This window comes from Battus philenor, unplaced genomic scaffold (assembly GCF_028537555.1).
Source record: "Battus philenor isolate CCGP_79_NKW_IND1 unplaced genomic scaffold, ilBatPhil1.0.hap1 SCAF_10, whole genome shotgun sequence".
NCBI classification, from domain to species: domain Eukaryota; kingdom Metazoa; phylum Arthropoda; class Insecta; order Lepidoptera; family Papilionidae; genus Battus; species Battus philenor.
The window spans coordinates 5,239,332-5,261,648 of record NW_027181662.1 but is presented as its reverse complement, the minus strand read 5'-3'; the positions used below and the strand labels follow the sequence as shown (position 1 = coordinate 5,261,648).

The window sequence follows — 22,317 nt, the reverse complement described above, 5'->3', positions numbered from 1 at the left end:
TTTACATACATAGAAATGACATTTGGATTTGGAATATTCGGGAGGTGATTAATATCAGATTACTTATACTGGGAAAGGATCCTTAGTTAGATTCGCAATTCTGTTACGTTATCATTTTTGACGTGTCTTTTTGAACCAATAATTAATTACCTTTATGTATAAAAGATGTTTGTTAATTCCTTTAATTTTAATGTTCCTAGCAAAAATTTACTCACCTATTTATAATGCAAACAAAATAAATATTTTATTCAATATTTCGTATGTCTTATATTAAAAGATTAATATATTGGTAATATGTTACGGGATCTAGCATAGGCTGTTATTATAGGGAACATTATAACTACAGGCATCAATCATTATTATTATCTAGTATGAAGCGTAGAAATTACTAGGTTGATGAAATGTATACATATCTCAACGCAAATATGTGGTAAAGGATTACTTCCGCATGTTTGTAGAGAGAAAATGCTTAAAGCAGAAAAGCTAATAATATACTAGAGAACATAGTTCTTAGATTACATATACATAGTTTTAAGGCTTTTATTACTAATTTTATTACTATTACTTTATAATTAAGGCTTTTTTTCCTATCAGGCCTCTGTATTATTATAACTTAATTATATGTAAGATTATTCCGGTGAATATGAATTCTTCCCTTCATTTATTAGTTAAGATATACAAATATAAATTGATTTCGAAATTTTGAGTTAAATCGAAACGTGAATTTTCTATTAAAGTAAACATTACAGTCGTTGTTTACACCGTAGTCGGCATGCTTGGCAAGCGGAGAGCTGGCATACGCAGTTTGATAATATGGTACGCAACGAACTCTGCTGACGATTCTCAGAGAACTTGTTTGTAAGCAGTGGCAACCTTATATAATTATTACCCAAAGTATGAATTGTATATAAGACTGTATCCCGAGAATCAATCCCGCGACCTACGATTGTAACAGAAGCACATTATTATCACACAATGTCTCTTGCATATGTATAAACCCATAGACATCCACTGCAAGGTATAGGCCTCCGCCAAAGATATCTATGGTGAAAATACTATAATCGCCATGCTTGTCAGACGGCTTGGTGATCGCAATTTAAAACTTTTTTGTAAGCTACCCTGCTTTGTAAGCCAACCCAATAATATATATAATATATAAGACTACCGCTGTTTAATATTACAGTAGCAAGTTATTATTAAATAATGTCTTAGTAAGTTAATAAGGTAATTAATTGATATAAATGATAATACGTACAATGTACTGAGAAAACATCAAGGAAGCGGCTATTTATGCAGGTTCAAAATACTCTTCCGATCAACACTCCATAGTTATTTCATAATGCTTATATAGCGGACATTTATTGACATTCCGTGTGGTATTTATAGAGTGGTTAACTTTTATATATGATTCATCAACGTTCTAGAATGAATAGAGCTAGAAAATTACTAATACGAATGCACACTGACGTATATAAAAATGTTGTTTATTTTAAAGTTTATTACCACTGCAAAAATAAAATATCAAATCAGTCCAGTTCGAATTAATGAAATCATGTTTTTCCAATTGTCGGTTTTTACACGAAGTTTTTGATTTACATGTAACTATAAAACCGACATATTTCAAAACAATATTATCATATCAACTGTAGGACACTCGCTATAATAAGACTGTCCCACAGGTATCCATGACCTAACGATCTTTAAAGATATGTCCACCTTGTGGATCAAAAGTCCTATCGTTTATATTCCAGAAACTTAAGGCCTCAGTAGGCATATGTTTAATGCGCTATATTACTTTTCCACTGTTACGTGATCTTACCAACCCGCTGGCCTATGTCGATAACTTTTGTTCGTCTTCTCTTAAATAACTACAAGTGTTTATTAAAGAACGTAAATACGTTAAACAATTTCATCCTTAACCCTGGTAACTAAAGATGGTATCACTAATTCTATTTTATTTTTATTATAACAATGAAACTGCAAAATAAAAATTAACTCCAAATAAAAAACAATAATTTCGATCTTTATAAGAAATGTAGTAATGAAAATGAGTGTCCTAGTTGATTTGTGAGTAGTGGTAGCCCGGCAGTAGAAGAGCGAAATTTATGATCATAGGTAGCGAGTTCGATTCCATATATATATAATCTTATATGATTCACACTTAGAGCATTGATTATATGAGGTTACTATTGCTAAAAAAACTTTCCAGAGGATTGGCAGCAGCGTCCCCTGCGTACCATATTAACACAGTGCAATCGCCAACCCACCTAGTGTGGCGATTGTGGTATATCCCCCGTAAATATCTCAAAGGAAGGTCTATACCTTGTAGTGGCCGTCTATGAGCTGAAAAGAAGAAGAAAAAACGACATTTAGGTATTCAACTTCGTAAAATAATTACTAAAATGTTTAACATATAAATTTGCGATTGACCCAGTCAAAATTAATATTAAAATATGAAAAACTAGCATTTGAATACATTTTGAAGTTTAATTTAATATACATAAGTTGACAGTTTATTTTCTTTTTATTTTAATAAATGAACGTGTTTTTTTTTAATTTAAATTAAACAGTATGGCGAATGATAGCATAAAAGAAGCGCCGATACGTAATTATGCTCATTTTGATTAAAACGATTCTCTCGAATCGGTTGAAAGCAATAAAAGTAAATCCCTGCTCAGGAAATTGCCGTTAATGCTCTGTTTCGTACGTATTTTCGTTGGTATGATTTCATACGCGGAAACTGCTAAACCTGCTTGAGAATCGATCATGTCTCGTCTTTGTTTCCGGCAGGATTATACTTACATTAAATTAGGAAGTGCTTTTAACAATTATTAAGATTCAAATAGATCGTATTATTATTGTCGCTGCTTCCTTATCGATAAGAAAAGCGCGGTAAAGTCCCGAGCTATTGAACATCAACCATTGCGTCTTCTGTTGGGTTCCGGTTTAAATACGCAGTAAGAATACAAGACATGTGAAGCAAACATCGAAACAATCAGCTATATATAACTCAATACAGGTTGTGTAGCTACAGGTTATTTACATTTGACTTTTGTCCGGTGCCGCGGAAGTGATCTCGCCGTTGCGGTAAACGCGGTCTATTCTGCACTATTTTTTTAAATGAATTCTGGAATAATTTTATAGCTTTATATCGAAATTGATTTACATATAATAAACGATTTTTTTAAAGATCACCTAAAACGTATGCACAATAAATACTGAAAAATTATAAGTATAAATGGTTAAGAGCTTAAAATCACTTTGGAAAAAAATATATAGAATAACCCTACCAGTATCATCTCAGTACAAGTATTCAGGCGCCTGGGGCTACTTCTGAAGGCTATCCAGTCGATCTACGTACTAAAGAATAATGTGGACTGGAAAATTGTTTTCACACTATATTCGGAACTTTTATGAATGAGTAATTCTATGTTATCATCGCTAAAGTTTATGAGAATATTGATGTTGTTTTTCTTGGACATGTTGAAAAATATATTTATATGTCTAGCTTATATGCGGTGATATATAATTTATGATATTGTTTAGACATGTTTACATATTAATGCTGAATGCTTTTGTGCAATAAATGAATCATCGATTTTCCTTATTAATAAAAAGGCAACCAACTTGCGTTACCTGCTTCGCACGTACAGTTACATAACCGTCTTATCTACATTACCACATCGAGTAGTCATCGACTTCCTACTTAGAACTTTCGGGTTTCGAAAAGTACGAACAGATCCGTTTCCTGGGGTATTCCTGCCATTCAAGAGCCAAGCTGCCAATCCCCCCCTCTTCGCACAATCACGTATGGGCAAGCCAACTGGTTTCATATTTAAACACGTGCTATATACGATCGGTCGTGGATAAAGTTTTTCGTCACATAACAAAATTACAGAAGCTACTTACAATTTCCAAACATAACGGACTATATGCAGTGATTACCGCTATTGTATACATTTAACACGCTTATAAATTCTTAAAGCGATCTAAATGACAGCTTCTATAAATGCGGTAAGTGAAGTGTCTTTTTTTAATTAAACACATTAATTTGAAACTGAAAGTAATATCAATGAATATTATACAAACTGATTATTTTCAATGTTTGAAAAGAAATCAAATACGTTCAATTTAAAACCCTTTTACCGCTTAAGCTCTGTTGTAAAACTACGAACAAAAATAAACTTTTGTGTTAAACTTTAACTTAGACTTGTTGTAACACGGCATATTAGAAAAACTTTTAACTTTGGCATATACTGTGTATTAAAGTTGTCGCCGTATATAATTGCATTTATTAAAGAACAGTTAAAAGCAAATAGTATTTACTAAGTTACTGATTAATTAGAAGTATAGCTTGGATGAAATCTGAAATTGTGTTTGACATACAAAGCAATAGGTTGTTTAACATTATTATTTATGAAGTCGAAAGTGTTTATGTAATTAAATAATGTTATAAATACATTTTGTATGTGCCTAAAGCTAATATTTTTTTATTGTGCATTTATAATTTTAATATGTGCAACTATCGTTATTCCTAATATTGAAGATTTTATGGTCTATTTGAAAAAATTGAATTGTTTGTCAATACATTTAAAAGTCAGAAGCTTATAAATCTTTAGCCTATGGAGGTATAGTATATAATATAATAATATTTTATCGCGATGTAGGACAAAGGTTTGTTTGTTATACACATTAATTGAGACACTAGTCATCAACGTGGCCTTTGTAAACTCCTTAACACGATAATTAAAGGGTGTTCTAATGTAATAACATTTGCAAATTCGAATCCCAAATGATAACAAGATTTAGAGCGGTAACCACGAAGTCAGTTTACGAACTATGCCAATTATACGATTATTCAAAAATTTATTATTTGTTGCAATAGTTGTCTTTTTGCGAGAGATCAGTGTTGCACATCAATAAACGTGACGAGAAATAAGTTTTAACATATCGTTTAAGTTTATAGTGCGATCGCGTTGAAAAAATAGTGACTCGTAATCACTCAGCTGACCCACACCTCATGACTACTAAGATCGTATTGATTAATAATGAAGTTTCCGTACTTTCTAAATACGTACTTAAACTGGTCAATGTGAACACGACTTTCGAATTTAAGAATCACTATTTTCTTAACAAATAAACCATTATAAATAAAATACGTTGTATTTATAGAGAAACATACACAATAATTACAAGGTAATATCCTGCACCATCAATACCTAGTAGCTAATTATTCAATAATATTCTCGAATTTTAAAAGGATATATACAAAGGATTTCTACATCACAAAAGATTTGATTACAGAACGTACAATGGCCAGCACGTGTAGTATCATTACCATTCTCTCCGTCATGGTGTTGAGTTGCAGCATGAGACACACCAAAGGCAACCCTGCGATCGGTGAGCATTTTACACATTTAATTAGGTAAAACATTTTGTATTAACATTAAGGAAGCTGATTATAATAGCGGAACTAAAAGTTTCACCAATTTGACAAGGTTTTTGACATACGGAATTATATTTTATACGTTCTTATTTCATACCGATATAAAGTGAACGTAATATAAAATATAATCACATTTCCTACTTAAATTATTCTGCTTGAATTAAAATAATTTTTATTTAGTTGACCCGACAGATATTGTCATACCTTAGCTCTAAATAATCAATACGAGTCTTTTTAAATAAAATATTGTTATTTGAACGTAATGTTAATCGTAAACCTTTTTTCAATAAAAAAATTGAAGTTGTTTTTTCTAGTGCGTAATTACATGCTGTTGATTTTTTAACACTGGAACAGGCCGCATACAATTGGTCACGTAAATACGGATTTTCAGCATTGATGCAACATTTACCGCGTGACTTTGTGATTAATTTATCGAGTTTTCAAATTTAAATAGAGTTCTGGAAATTATAACTTTCCTGTAAGAAATTTGTACAAATATAGTTATAATAGTATATAGCTATAATAACCTTAAATGTATTTAAAGAAAAACAATAACGGCTATATTTTCATGCCAAATATAGACGAGACTGCCACCTTTTTTCGTTCTTTTCTGGAACTATAAACCTTAGAGACTTAAAATGTGGGGGGATATTCCTACAACTAAGTTAATGGTCAGCATAAAACTATTTTATGAAAACCACCTACAAGAATATTTGAGGGGACGTTTATTAATGAATGTATTTTTAGACTTCAACTCTTATATTTTCCTCACGCGAAGCTGGCGGCGTATACCTAGCTCGAAATAAAGATGGAAATGTTGTACTCATAGTTAGAAGACTGGTAAAACATTCCTCTTTTGGTAATAAAACAGATAATTCTTTGATTGATATTAGCAACTGGTAGAGACCAATTTCGACTGAGACCTCCCAGGGTGCCTTTGAATATAGCAAACGTAAAGAGGTTCAGACAAAGCGTCTTCAGCTCAACTACTTGAAAACCGATGAAGTTTTAAATAGCAATCTTCCCGCGACACCTACAATGAACTTTGTTACCATAATACTCTACGAAACAAGAAGTCACTCAAAATGGTACCAATATTTACTACCCTTAAATAGTGAGCATTTTGCAAACCTAGTTTATTTATATATAATTTTTACCAGCTATCCCACGCCCACTTCGCGAAATTAATGACCGCCCCTTAACAGATCTTGCTAGTAGAATTTTTATAAATTTATTCTACGCTGACCGGAAATTTGCAAAAGAAAGATTCTTACTAAATTTAGATTTTCTAAAATGTGTAGTACCAGAAATGTCAAGATAAGTCTGTATATAGATATCTCATATATATACTAGCTGTCCCCCGCCTTTTGTAGGTGTAATTTCATAAAATCTATTCTCAATCATTTCTAACATGCCCGAAAATTATATACCTGTAGAAGCTATAATTTAAAAAATATGCATTTTTAACGTACAACCTCTTAGCCCCCGTGGTTGGTGGAAATTCGTAAAATCCTTTCTTCGCTAAGGTCTAATCATTAAAATAAATATTATTACAATACTTCAAGTCGTAAATATAACGGTTGCGGGGATATCGTAATGATATATTTGTAAAAATCCATTTGTAAAAATCTTTCATATACTTTTAACAAACTAACTTTAACTCGATAATATCTTTAACGTTTTCATTTATCTTTAGCAGGTTGTTATGAAAAATAAAATTAGAAAATAACGCAGAAACTAGGAAAATTAAAAAGAAAACTACAGTGACTTTTAATTATGTTAATTAGATAGTATTAAATAAACTTTACTATGTCTTAGACAGGTCGTTTCTAGGTGCGAATTGATTATTGATAACTAAGAAAGAAAGAATGACTCACTGCTTCTGGCAAACCACATTACATAACTATAACAATTATTTTGTACAATTTAAGATTAAAGTTAAAATATTAATGCATTTAAACCGTACGTAATGGTAAAAGAATCGTCTATTCATTTTTTCCCAAGAAGCCTTCTTGAATATCGCATTAGTGAGCCTTATGAAATACTTAAATTAATAATAACCTAAAAGCCTTCCAGTATACATTTTGTCGCACTGAATAATGAATTTATTCATTACTGTAACAAAAAAGTTTCTAGACGAAGATAATGGCCTCATCTTATTGCTAGACAAAATGACTGAATAATAAAAATACATAAAAATGAAGAAAAAGGATTTTAATTTCGTAAAAATGATCAATTTTTATATACCTATCTCTAATCTTCAAAAAATTAGTAGTTCTTTCATGTACAACTATGTACGATTTTACAATATACAAAACATTAACGTAACCTTAGATACAAAACCATATGATAATTTGCTCTGCGGTTGTATTTAGATGGTTATTGTTAAAGTGATTTTAAAAAATCCCAGTCTTGGTTTGTTGTACGCTCTTCTTAGATCCGCTTCTTTGAAGTCCCCATAGCTTTAAATTGAAGTATGGCTTTATGTAGCCCAATCTGTTTTTAGTTTCAATAACATTAGGCTCGTCTGGCTTGCTTCGTATTATATATTGGTCAATGAAAATAATTAAACAATAATATAAAGAAAGCAATAAAAGATTTCAAGTAGTTTAAATATGGGCTGGGTTGGGCTCGAATTAAAATGCCACTTGTACTCCAAAGAATCTTTATTCACAGCGCCGAACTTAAACATAGTAAAGGATGAATATTTAATATTTGCGCACAATTTCATAACTATGCTAACACTAGACTAGAACTCCGCGAACACTGCTTTACTTCGACACCTGGAAGCGTGTCGACTATCACTTCGTTATCGTCCCGAGAGGTAGGACGAATTACCCTGCCTTCCTCCAGACCCATCTTTGAATACCGCAAGCAGACTATACAGGTCGACCCAAGTAAGGAGGTGAGATAAAGAAACAATAAAGGTGTATAGACGAACCTTGTTTGTAGTCCATGCTTTATTTGAGATCACCGCCTGCCAGCCGTAGTAAAAGATGCAATAAAACGAGGGATCGCCAATAGAACCCACTTAACTTTATTGTTTTAATTATCTCACCTGCAACTTTTTGGAGTCTCGCCGTCAGCCCCGACAAGCTCGTTCGCTGAATGCATCCTGTGTTCCGGGCGGCCTTTATGTTAGATATTTCGGCGGTCGTCACATGACTATCAAAATGTTAATTTAAGCAGGGTATATACCTATATCCTTTTGTATAATTTAAAATAAATTTCACATAAAGTACACTTTTGAACATTTTAGACACAATCTGAATGATAATCGTAGATATTATTATTAATACCTCGTCGGTAGCACCGAGAAGCCTACGCCTGTCATGAAATATACTCTAAAAAAAATTATAATAAACATCATAACTGTTTGGTTTGAAAAAACCGTTGTTAATAATGTTACTGGATTAATTCTAAAGTAACACAATAAAATTCTAAAATAAAAACTTGTAACGTAATATAAAAACTAAATATAAATATAAAAATGTATTTACAAAAATTTATAAATATATCCTTCTGATACACAAATGAAAATCTTATGAAAAGCATAAACTAACTAGCATGCCGTAGCCGTTATTTTTTTAACTTACTATTGCAAGGCGTAGGCAACCCTTACAGATATCTATAGGATATATACCACAATCGCTACGCTTGGTAGGCAGGTTAATCGCAGTGTGATATCATGGTACGCAGAGGGTGCTGCTACCCATTCTCCGGAAATTTATTTATGAGCAGTAACAATCCTATCATTATCCACCAGCACCCTGTTACTAATCAGTTCGTTTCGCGTTATATAGTTTATATTCTGGTGAACTGTTGAAGGCATATTTTCAAAGATATCGGCTAGTTACAGTGGTTCAATGCAATTCAAACGCGAATAGGCCTCGGTGCTGCAGTGGACGTCCTATGACTGAAATTATCATGCTGATATTGGTATTATCATGGCGTTACGGAAATGATGGCTTATCTTTGTCAATTAACTTAAACTTGCCTATCTATCAAGTAGATTGCTAAAAAATAGAGTGAGCGTTCGTACTTTTTGTATGTTTTTATTTTAAATAGTCAATATGAACACAGCCTTTTAATTTAATTGGTCAAGTAGACCATAAATACGCCCACAATATTCGTTAACATAAAGCTTTCACACATCGTCTTCTACGACAAGTAGATCTTTACTTTTAGGCTTGTTACTAGCTTTAAGCTTCGACTATTAATTGGTTTCAAAAACTACAATCACATTAATTCTAGAATTCGAGTTTTGTATACAAAATGTCGCGCCAGAAGTAATATCATACGAAACTTAACGCATCCACTTTCTGGGGCCTTGCCAACCACTTATAAAATTGCTGGCTAAACATTCTCACGTTGCTGAATCGAAATTACATGAACCGGAGACATTTTGCTCTAAGAAAAGCGATTGTGTTTATTTTTCTTCTGTGATACGAGTGGTAATGATTCCAGGCATAAAAGTTTCGTCACAAAATTTCTTAACGGTTGTCAGTTGAAGCAACGTCATTATTTTTATAGAGTATAACAGAATAAAGCACATTACGTTGACATACAAAGACATAATAGATTTGACGACACCTGCAAGGTTCTATCATATTAGGTATCCGTCAATAAAGTGTATAAAATACTTAAAAATATTTTGTGAAATAGTTGCTAATGAATTCTACTATTCACTTCTATACGATTAATTATTAAAAAAAATTGAAAAGTGTTTTTAAATGTTCAAATTAACTACATACCAGAGAAAAAGCGACAGTTATATTTTTTTAAAGGGTGATGTCAATTTAAGAGAATCGTCTTAAATTCGATTTACAACTAAAAGAGATATGAATTCTTCAGCGATTCTAATGAGAAATAGAACCATGTCGCCGTTTTCGTTACCTACAATCACCAATAAACTTACAATATTCGTCTAGCCTCATAAAATAACTTTAACTATAAAGTGGTTACAAGATATATTTAAATCACAATAATTATTTTTCAACAATATAACGATTTAACAATATGTTCACGCCGGCATATATATAATAAATAACAGTCACTAAACTATTACAAAACCGCGCAGTGTATTTATTACAAATAGTAGTTTGTTATGTATATATATATAACTATAATTCATATCACCGAGCTTGGATCTAATTTTGCATTCTCTTAGGATATCCTGTGTTATTAAAAGAATAACACAGCTTAAAATATGTACGAAGCCACACATTCAGTGCTATATTGCAGTGCTACGATAAACTTATTTTACTTATTGACTCTTTACATATTGTCTAGTAGTGAATTTCATGTCGTATAGACATTTTATACCAGACAACCCAGAATAGTGCAAATATACTAAATAAGCATGTGTAAATGTTACAGAAAAAATATTTAATTACTTAATATATGAATGCGGTGTAATCCAATAACTAATACACAAGTATTTAAATATAATTTAATGTACACATGAAATTACATAAATATAGATTTTATGGGAGTTTTGATAGTTACGTTACTAGCGAGCTCTGGTAGCCCAGCGGTGGAGGGTTATAACGTGCCATCGAAGGTTGCGCGTTCGATTCCCGGAATGGAATAATGTACTGTGTGAATTATATATAATTCTGTAAATTATATATAATTCACAAAGTACGTTAATTACATAGGATTGCCACCGCTCACAAACAAGTTTCCAGAGGATAGGGAACAGCGTCCTCTGCGTACCATCATACCAAATTGCGATATCCAACCTACCTTCCAAGAGTGACAATTATGGTGTATCACCCATAGATATCTTTGAGCGAAACCTAAGCCTTGCAGTAGGCGTCTATGAGCTGAAACAACAATATGGCTCAAAACTCCACGTAAAAAACTTTTTAAACAGACGTTTTTTTTTTTTATTAACAAAATAGAATTCCTGTACTGAGTCAAAAATGTGTGAACTAAATACAATCATGAAAATATTAATGTTCCAGAAAAGCTAGTGTGACCTTTACTATGGCAAACATAATGTACAATTTTGACAACGCGAGTTAATATTTCACACGCGTGCTTATTTGCTTTAAGGACATCACTGGCCACTAGTAATACGAATTGCAAAAGCGTCTACTTTTAGAGATCCTTGTGCGCAAAATAATATTAATACCAATACTCTATTATTTATTTTATGAAATTATTATGAAAAAATTTCATACAACATTAACTAAGTGAAAGGAACATAAAATATAAATCAAGTTACATTTACGATATTACATAGAAAGAAAATAAAAGGCGTGAAGACATATATTATATATTATTAGTTAGTTGTAGTATTGCATTTATAAATTGTTATAGTTTAAAATATAATATGCCTAATATATTGCTATGCGAATACAAAAATTACTTAACATGAAAATGTAAAATGAAATGAACCGAATTAGATAGATCTAAATTAAATAAGCCCTTTAGTGGTTACACCGACGACATAGCTGAGGTCGCTAGAAGTCCCTGGATGCGGTTAGTGTGAGACCGGCCATCTTGATGATCTTTTGGGGAAGCATATGCTTTGCATCTATATGTACCAAGTTTAATATCTTTATGTATTTTATTCACCTCAATTGCTGCTTATTTTCTGTATCTCAATAAAATGAAAAATGCGAATGAAAATTTAAAACACGGATAAATAAATTTTTACTTCATTTCTGTTGATTTAGTTATTGATATATATATAATCTCAATTTATATATACAGAGCCTTTAATAGCGCACGCGTGTCTCACTCGCAAAGGTTTTTTCATCAGTTCAAGCTACGCCTCGTTTTGACGATGATGTAGTCAGCATTAATGACTCGTCGAAGACTCGCGCCAATCGAGGCAATGACCCCAATCCGCGAAATGGCTGGTTCACTTTCGCCGAGGCGTATTGTTACACAATTCTACCTCACCGGCTTACACTTGACCTCACTCTTCACTCGCCATGCAAAAGTACTTACGAACTATCAAGTAATGTTTTAGATTCAAATTAATTAGTAAATTCTAATTCATGAAACCTTTGCGAATCAAACAATGATATTGCATTAATATTCGTCGCTATATATGCAATAATATATGTATGTCGTAACATTTACAACATTCGTCTATATGATCACGGAGTCGCCGGACTAGTGACATTTTGCGCGTTCGAAACTCGACTACCAAAGTAGAACTGTACTCACGTCATTCCGTTTTCTTTTTATATTTCACATGAAAAATTTTATACAAAAATATATATACAAGTAACTAGAAAATTAAATATTAGATATCTATTATCTCTATAGGTCTATTTAATATTGCTAACTAATACACTCAAAAATATATTAGTTTTATATTGTTGAGTATGTAATAAAACAATTATTGAAATATTTAAGGATTCCAAGGTGGCTCAATTTCATGATGGTCGAATCTAAAAAGCCATAACTGAACAAACCCCAAATTTCCCGATGCTAGAAGTTTCGAATGCAGAAAAGTTGGTACTGGAATAAGGACAATGACCTTGATTATAGGAAAGAACTCAGATCGTAGTTTCAGCCGATAGACTCCCACTGTAAGGCATATGCTTCACCCAAAGATATCTATGAGGGAATGTACCATAATTGCCTGGCATGGGTTAGCAATCACGGTGGGATATTATAGTATATAAAGAACGCTGCTGCCCATCTTCTGGAAACTTGTTGTGTGAGTAGTGTTAATTCTAAATAAAAGCACAAAGTATGAATTTTATAGGATTGTTTCTCGGGAATCAAACTCGCAACCTACAATCGCAAGTCTCAATTGTCTACCGTTGAGCTATGCTCAAGGTTACTATATCGGTCAAGAACAAAAAATATAAAAATATTTTCAAGTATCAAAAATAAAGAATAGGTGGTTACCCTATAAGAAAATAATTATTTGACACAAAGCGTTGATACTTGATATGATACGTCTCAATAATTATATTTTAATAATTATATTCGCCTATTACCGCATGCGATTACTATAAATGACCTAAAGTTAAAAATAATGTAAATAAATCATTAAAAATGAATATGCTGGTGAAATAGCTACAGTAATAATTCTTAAAAGGCGTGACGTCAGAGCTAGCTGACACCAACATTATTTCAACAATTAAAACACATAACCGATACAAGAGTTTGGAATAATCTTGTTACAGTCAACTAACATTAAAAAAACGTCTTCAGAGAACCAAACATAACAGCGGTACAGGCAACAACTCTGTATCTATGAAATGTTATTTATAACCATAAAAAAGACTAAAATATGCTCTACTAACCCCAATAATTACTTTTTAACTAAAGGAGTTTACGAATTATTTATTTATTTAAAAACTTTTTGTACAATTTTATATAACAACTAATTTAATGCCAAAGGCATTTTCTGCCAGTTAACCGTTTAGGCAGTGCAAAGATAAATTAATAAGGGTAGGTAAAACAAGTTAATACCATAAAACACGAAAAATAAAATAAAAGAATAAAATCAAATTGGGAAGGAAAAGAATCAATTAAACAGCTTATATAAATATACTAATGGCTACTACATAATATAAATACTTGTGAATATCTACATACATATTTAAATATCTACATCCAGCTGTCGTCATGATTACGTCAACGTTTCAAGCAACAAAAATATGAGTTTACTCTACAAGAATATATTTTCAAAAGATCTCGATCTGCGCCATATTTTTCTCTGTGAACACTGCTTTACTTATTTCAGTATGAGGCTTATCTTTTAATCTTTAATACATGTAGTGATAATATATCAGAGAAGAAAACCAATTGCCCAAAATCCCATTAACTTCGATACCTAAACACCTCATTTTCTCGTATATGATCCATTTCGAAATTACGTCACACAAGGTACATAGAAGTCTACATGTCAAAAGTTAATTAACATTCAGGTACAGTAGTTATATAACTAGGTTGATAATAGCGTTAAACTGGACCAAAACCGTCTAACCTTGCCTTCACCTTTACAAAATATAGGACGAAATAGTATTTAACCTGCTATGTTTAATACGATTTAAAGACACGTTTCGAAGCTTAGCGCTCTAGTGGTTTTACTTGAGTAAGTTAATCTCATATTACCAGTACAACTATAATTTAACAAAGAAAAAACATTAAAATTGAAACAAACAAAGCGAACAACGATTATGAATAATTAGTAATAAATTGAAAATATATGACTTTGTAAGTATATGTTATACGTAAAGATTAGTAAAATGAAATTCTTTAGTAAAACTGTTTAAACATAATCAATATATTATAAATCGTATCTTACTATTGCCGAGTGTAAAAGGCTAAATAAAAAAAAAGTTTACATACTGTCAATTCATTGGGATTGGCGCAAAACGGACGCTGACAGTAAAATTATTGTTAAACGTATTTTCTAACTATTTATTAGTAGTATTTATACACAGTCGTTCTATTGGGGTTGTATAGACCAACGCCGTGTGAAAAAGTCTCTTCATAGATAAATATTACTGAACTGATTTTTTATAGACATTATTTGAATACAGCCGCTTTAATGGAATTTGATAGACCAAACCATGCGAAAAAGACTTTTTATATGTCAATATTCTTCAACCGAATTATATTATTGATATTATTTGAACACATACGCTTTAATTAAATTTGATAGACTTAATCTAAGAGTGTAAAAGCATCTTTATTGGTAAAGTTTTTTAAAAAAAGGTTTTAAGAAAAATTATTTAGAAAAACTATATGTAGTAGTGGCAGATCAACTACAGGTCACACGTGGAAGATTTAAAAAGAATCTTCCTGCATGTAAATTTACATATAAATGTCGGACCAAAGTTACGAGTGGTAGTATGATCTTAATGTATTCTATTAGCTAGAATACACAGTGAGCCCCGGTTTTGTGACGTTATCTAAATGTGTTTCATAAATAATACTTAACCTCCGTCGCACAAAGTATGTTTTGATTTGAATATTTCCTCGGTCGTTATCTCTTCCTCGTATACGTAAGAAGACTTGTGCGAATACGTACGTAGCCACGCGCAATAAATCGCTTAAAGTATTCGCTAGGAGCTTACGTACCGACATGCGGGTCATGCGTTTCATCTTTTACGTAATCTTTTTTCCTTTTAATTTCCTTTTGCAAGCTCATTTCTTTCAAAGTTCCCACAATTATATCCGTAAAACATACTGTTGTACAATAAATATCCCAGATTTCTTCCTAAATATGCTAGTTTTTCTCTACATTTTTATCTATATTAATACCACTTTGGATCATATTAATCACATGTGTATATCATGGGAAAAATGACAAAATAACTCTATATTTATAATTCGCACGTTTCAACTTAAAATACATGTCTACCAGAATTCTTAATGCGCTCTGATCTAAGTAGATAATTCCCTTGATTTATAATCACTTAAAGAATCTTTTAAATTTTATTAGAATTATTCTATATGTCATATCATATTAAAAAAATCAAAAAGTTTTTTAACAATTTTTTTTTATCTAATATATAAAATTATCGTGTCACGGTGTTCGAACTTGAACTCCTCCGAAACGGCTTGACCGATTTTTACCAAATTTTACATGCGTACTCAGTATGTCTGAAAATCGGCTACTATCTATTTTTCATACCCTTAAGTGATAAAGGTGGTCCACCCCTAAATTTTATTTTTAATTTCTAGACAATTTTTTTGGTTTTTATTTTATTATGATACAGCATACAAAAATACATACAAACCTAAATTTTCACCCCTCTACGATCAACCCTTATCTTACATTTGTTAATTAAAAACTTTAATTTTTTTTTGCAAAACAATGTTTGCGGGATCAGCTAGTTTATTATATAAAATTCTTAATATTCTTTACACGAGAGTGTCTTGAAAAACCTTATATAGCTGCCCACAAAAGAGTTTCTAATGTTATGAAAGCTTTATAACAAAATATAATAAATTATTTATACTATAAATGATTACATACTATTTATTTATACAAAAAAAATATTTCTAGTGCTGATTTAATGTACATCTATGTGTTTCTTATATCAATAACATGTATTTGTTATATAATGTCCGATGTTTTCCGCGATTGGCGTTTTGATCCAACCTGATCAAAAACCAAAGCCCTTGGCAATTTTGCTATAGCTTAGTTATAAATACTTTGGCATACAATTATTATTGTTTGCTGTTTTTAAGGGCTTTGTTTTGAAAGTACAAGGTTGTAATGACGTAATCTTTGTTTTGAATTAAAGAACGCAAATGCATTGTTGCCTCGAATTTTGCATTTCAATAATTTTTCGGTAAACGCTTCGGTTGTAGCATAAAAAAAAGATAAAAATCGCTTCAAACAATAATTTTTAACTAGGCTTGTTCAATAAAATAAAAATGATTATCAGTGAAATAATTACTGTAACATTAGGTATAGACTTTTTTTACATACATAACCTTCAATTAACAATGTAGCTATTAAGCTTATCACCTAGACTTATGGTATAAACAACATTGTTACAAAAATGCAATAGCTATTAATAAAATTAATATTATATTTATAAATTTTACAAAATGTTCAATGTGTTTAGAAAAAGGTTGTTTTTTTATTAGAAACATCAAATGTCAATTGGCGAATAGCATTTGTATACGACAAAGCATAAAAATTAGTGACAGACGATACAAAATGGGAGAATACCTGGTAACGTGATAAGGCTCGTCTATGGTTGCATAGTGTTCTTTAAACCATTAATTGTAAATCTTACATATCACCACCGTTGTGCAGTAATAATAGGAATCCAAGTCATTTAAACAATACACGTAGACGCAGGTAAAATACATACTCTTATATTATCCGGATTAATGGTTGTTCTAATAATTTCTAAACTCTTGTTTACTTGTTCGTCTGCAAATATTTATTAAAAGTTTTAGAAAGACAATAATTAAGCAAACGAAATTGTTGGAACAAACTATAATATTTTTGTAAACATTACCATAAGTGTATGCTTTGCATAATGACCTATAGCTACTGGGTAATTTATACCTTATTTACTGACAAATCATGTGCAGAAAAAAAATGTTTTTGAGCTATTCATAGAACCTTATTCACTAGTAACATATAATGAGAAAAAGCGTATTCAAAATTCGGATAACTATATATTAAAATTAATTATAGTTTACAATCAGTGCCTGCAGATTTTGTACTGCCAAAAATTTTTAGTCGCATTGGAATAGAATTTAAGATTTAAAAGTGAACTTTATTAAGGATAATTGGAAATAGATTTAAAAGCTTTAAACTTTAGACAAAGAAGCTGTAAAGTAACCTATTTAAAACTCTTATATATATTAAAGTCATCCTCATTGATATATACATATTGTATTTATATCATATCTTAAAAATAAACAAGAATTAATAATGACGTGATATTAATTTAATCCTAATACGAGGAGTATTTTGTTTTAAATGACGCCAATTTTTTAAGAAAATTAAAGTAGTTTTTTTTTATTATTCACACAAATTTTTACTTTTTGGCCTCCAAGGTTTGTATACTTATGAGTGCATTAAAGAAGATTTTTTAAAAAAAATTGCGAAATTTATAAAGCTATGCTCGAATTTTGCGTTAAGCAATACATAGTAATGTGATTTTAAACATAGTACGCGTAATTTATTTAATTACATCCAAAAACTCGTGTTTTGCATTTTTATTGACGTCAAATGACAAACGTCAATCTTACAGCCAGGTGTTTTAATTTACTCTGTGGTTGTAAAAAAATTATTGTTCTACTTTTTCCTCGCAATTTTTAAATTTTATCACTTCTTAAAAACTTTCCTGGTGCCTTGACAGAAATATTAACAAAAATTAAACGATTGATCGCTGGAACCCATTTGGCGAATCATTCAATTATAAATATATTATCATTTAGCTCGTTTACAGTTAGTTGGTTACAACTTTTTCCACACCTCGACGATCGCGTGTACAACTGGTCCGTACCGGTTATATATGTTTTTCTTCTAATACTACGGTATTGTGCCACTCTAATTCCTCACATTCCGAAGACTTCCGCAATAACGATAGAACAGATGGCGCACGCTTATCTAGATTTATTAATTAATTCTACAAATTTATCTAGGAAATTGAATGTAGCTTAATATCAAGATACGATAGCTAAATTATATTGCTGTTTAAAAATTAATATGTCCACGAATAAAGACACTTAAATATTGAACATTTATTGTTGTTATAAGTATGCTATAACAATTTTTTTTATTAATTAGTCTACTGTACATAAGCATAGCGCGCATAACTGATGACCGATGAACTATTAAGGTTCTGGAGTAGAAACCACGCACCTAGATATGCCGTGTAGGGTATCCACGAGGTGGAGAGACGACCTTGTTAAACTCGTCAGAAGGCATTGGTTTCAGAACGCATGATGATAATGATGATGATGACATAGACTTAGCTTATTTTCTTTTTAACTAAATAATCATCTACATAAAATTGTACACTATCCATGCCTTTAAATTTTCTTGAAGGTGCCCATGAGCTCGAAAAGCTAGAATGCATAGGACCTGCGGGGCTACGGCGACGCAAGCTCGGCAAGTGATAAAACTTTTTGGTCAATACATTGCTCAGTTCACGATGTGAATCAAATATAGTAGACTAACAAACAAGCAATCAACAGCTTTTGTCCAGGATAGACGTCTAATGTATGACATAGGCCTTCTAATAACACCTCGATGACCGATCTTACAGTGCATCCTACGACTTTCTACGACCTTTACAGTGTCGTCGGTTCTAGAGGAAGGCCTACTCACATGTAGGTTACTATAGAAAATTATACCATATTTATTCACTACGCCTGGCAAACGCTACTATTATATAATTTTAAGACATTTAACCAAGATCATTATGAAGCAGTATATTTGCACATCAAAAGCAAAACAACTGCGAATTTTAAGCACCGAGACAAGCGCAAGCCTGCATTAACAACGCAAATATAGTACGCGAGCTACCGTCTCATATGAATGTTTGTTAAGTTACGACTGCATGCTGAAATTAAGTGACTTCACTCAGCTTTTACCGAATTTAGCTGTGACTCTGACAATAAAGGAACTTGAACTAACAATAGACAAAGTAATACTTACGTATATTTTAGTGCAATAAGACAACAATGTGGATTCTCTATTCTATTACTCAAAAGGTTTTTAACTTTAGCGTAAATTCTCTAAATAAAATGAGATCTGAATTGTTTACATTTAATTATGGTTTTTATAGCATATGACATAATTTATTACTTTTACTACGTGTGAATTGACAATGACATGGTATTTGTTTTTATCGTTTGCAAAGGCATCCTCGATAGGGATCCGAAAATGAATTCGACTCATTTATAAACAATGAAATGATGTTTCTTAATTCAGAGATACAGTTTCTTATCACCATTTACACTCACTCGAAAAATTCACATTGGTAAAATACATATTTTTTAATTATGATAATTTACACAAAGTACATGCACAATTTTTTTACAACTTTTCTAATGGTTTTAATTGTATCAAGCTTTTGTTTAAAAAATCATAAGAACTTCTAATCGGAAGATGTTTATATTTAATTTACAATTTAAATTCAAAGACAATCTGATGATTTTTTTAACTGTACGGTATTGAAATCGCTTAGATTGTCTTATTTTAACTATATTATTATCAATATAGATTAATTTACAATATATACGTGTGTACATTAATAGAATAATGCAGAATAGTCCAATTAGAATAAGATTGAGCACTTCTATAATCGCATCCTTCAACTTAAAACTATAAGGATTCTTAATGTGCTCTGATGTTAGAAGAGCCAACAACAAACTTCGTGGTAGAGCAATGAAGTCTCGAGCATTATTAGTACTTTAAAATCTTTCAAACTGTAATATGATTTTTATAGGATTATTTTACTATACCATATACCTAAGCATAATCACGATGAAAGAGGTTTTATCATAAACCTCTGCCGCTTTATATTTCAGGCCTATCCCAGCAGGTTAATCAAAATTAAATGCCTTACCCCATCTGTTCCCGTTGCTTATCTTTGCAAATTATAACCGACCCTGGATTTAACTCTGAGACCTAAATACCATGATGGCTACCTTTGCTTTAAAAATAACAAAGCGAAACATGATTTTTTATTCTCGTTATATAGGCTGTAGCCTAAAACATTATTATTTTACAATCTCAGTTTAAAAATGTACGTATAAAGGCATTCTTTGTTAAACATAGAACAGTTTAATTAATTTGTGAATAAACCTCGCAATGGAATACACTAAACAACAGTATAAATGGAAACAATTTTATTTTGTAGTTAAATTAGAGTAATGTTTGTCATTGTTAGCCATTTTAGCGTTAAAAATTTTATTGAAAACAAATATTATTATTAGATAGGTCTGTCTTATGTATATAAAGAAAGAAAACCAAAAGAAAACAAAAAGAACCCTTCGAACAGATGGCCACTAGGGCGTAAAGGTTCTGTAAGAGAGACCACGGTCTGGCATACGCAGCGCAGGCTTAAACACAAGGTGGGATGAAGACCGCTGCCAGTCAGTCTCATCTTAAATCTATGGAGGAAACCTATGTCTTACAAGAGCCGTCCCACGTTGGAAATGATGATGATGGTGCGTGGTACATAGTATTATTACTTTTTCTATTTGACAGCTATTAGTCAAATTTATAGGCTAAAGACATTTTACATCTCTCAGTAATAAGAACGGTAGTTATCTGAAATGTTTTGAATTTTAAAATCACGTATGATGCTTCACTGTTGTGTACTGACCGTATATCTTTTCATCGAGTCATCGTTCTATTAACATCATCATAAATGTTATAAAAATGTGCTAATATATTGATTAATGTAAATAGAAATTATGGCAACAAAAAACTTAAAATGTGTAATTGGTAATAAAAAAGCTTAGATTTTTATAAAAACCCGGATATAGTGATCTCTTGAAATATGGTGGTGAATAACTTCTGGTTGTACAAAGTCTGCAGGGGTAAATAGTAAATACTGATTAGTTTTTTGTGTTATTTATTACATATAATTTTGTATAAGAGTTATAAGTTATAAGAGTTTTAAAATTGCTTTTTCTTACTATATTATTGTTACGTAATTCATCATTTCTGAAACTATGAATGTTTGATAAGGTATACCATACAATAATTGACAGCAAATTAGCTATACATTCGCCTTTTTTCAATAATTTTACTGCTGTAGCTAATCATTCTTTATATACCAAATAATTTAATCTATTTTTTTTTATTCCAAACAGCAACTGGCTACGATCCTTTGGAAATATGCATCGAAAATTGTGCACAATGCAAGAAGATGCTCGGCGCGTGGTTCGAAGGACCTCTCTGCGCAAAATCATGTATCAAGTTCAAAGGTAAACAGATTCCCGAATGTGAAGACTTTGCCTCTATATCACCTTTCCTTAACAAACTTTAATGTGACACAAACAACGAACCAAAATGTGATATTTTATATTACATTAACATAAGTTCTTTAAAAAATTATGTTACCTATATGTTAAGGCGTTTTCACTTCGACGTAACATATTTATTAAGTGGCATTGATAAATGGTTTTTCGTTGCAATTTGCTTCCGATATACTTAAAGAAATAATTAGGAACTCATTATATTCGCTCGAAGTAAATATCTCGAACAATGACTTAAAACGAATAAAAAAGATAAATAATTTACACGCACAGATAACACGTTTTATGGTCTTTTGTGTTTTGATCACAATAAGGACAGTTTTTATCTGTGTTATATGGTGTAATTTCAATAAACTATTGACTTACTTCTCACGAGTCAATATATTGTTACCAATATAATTACAGTCGTAATATTT

The 22,317-nt window shown here is 31.2% G+C and overlaps 1 protein-coding gene across 1 annotated transcript; it reads left to right on the top strand.

The window, feature by feature from the left end:
- The first annotated feature begins 5,312 nt into the window (after positions 1–5,312).
- On the top strand, positions 5,313–21,912 carry LOC137926779 (eclosion hormone-like). Its single transcript, XM_068770481.1, has 4 exons — positions 5,313–5,400; positions 17,250–17,326; positions 17,445–17,451; positions 21,737–21,912. The coding sequence occupies exons 1-4, from the start codon at positions 5,313–5,315 to the stop codon at positions 21,910–21,912; spliced, it is 348 nt and encodes a 115-aa protein (XP_068626582.1).
- The last annotated feature ends 405 nt before the right edge of the window (positions 21,913–22,317 follow it).

Excerpts from the sequence above, each read along its gene's own strand:
- LOC137926779 (XM_068770481.1), top strand. The coding sequence starts at position 5,313 with ATGGCCAGCACGTGTAGTATCATTACCATTCTCTCCGTCATGGTGTTG. Across the intron at positions 5,401-17,249 it reads CAAAGGCAACCCTGCGATCG|GTAAAATACATACTCTTATA; the intron begins GTGAGCATTTTA and ends ACGTAGACGCAG.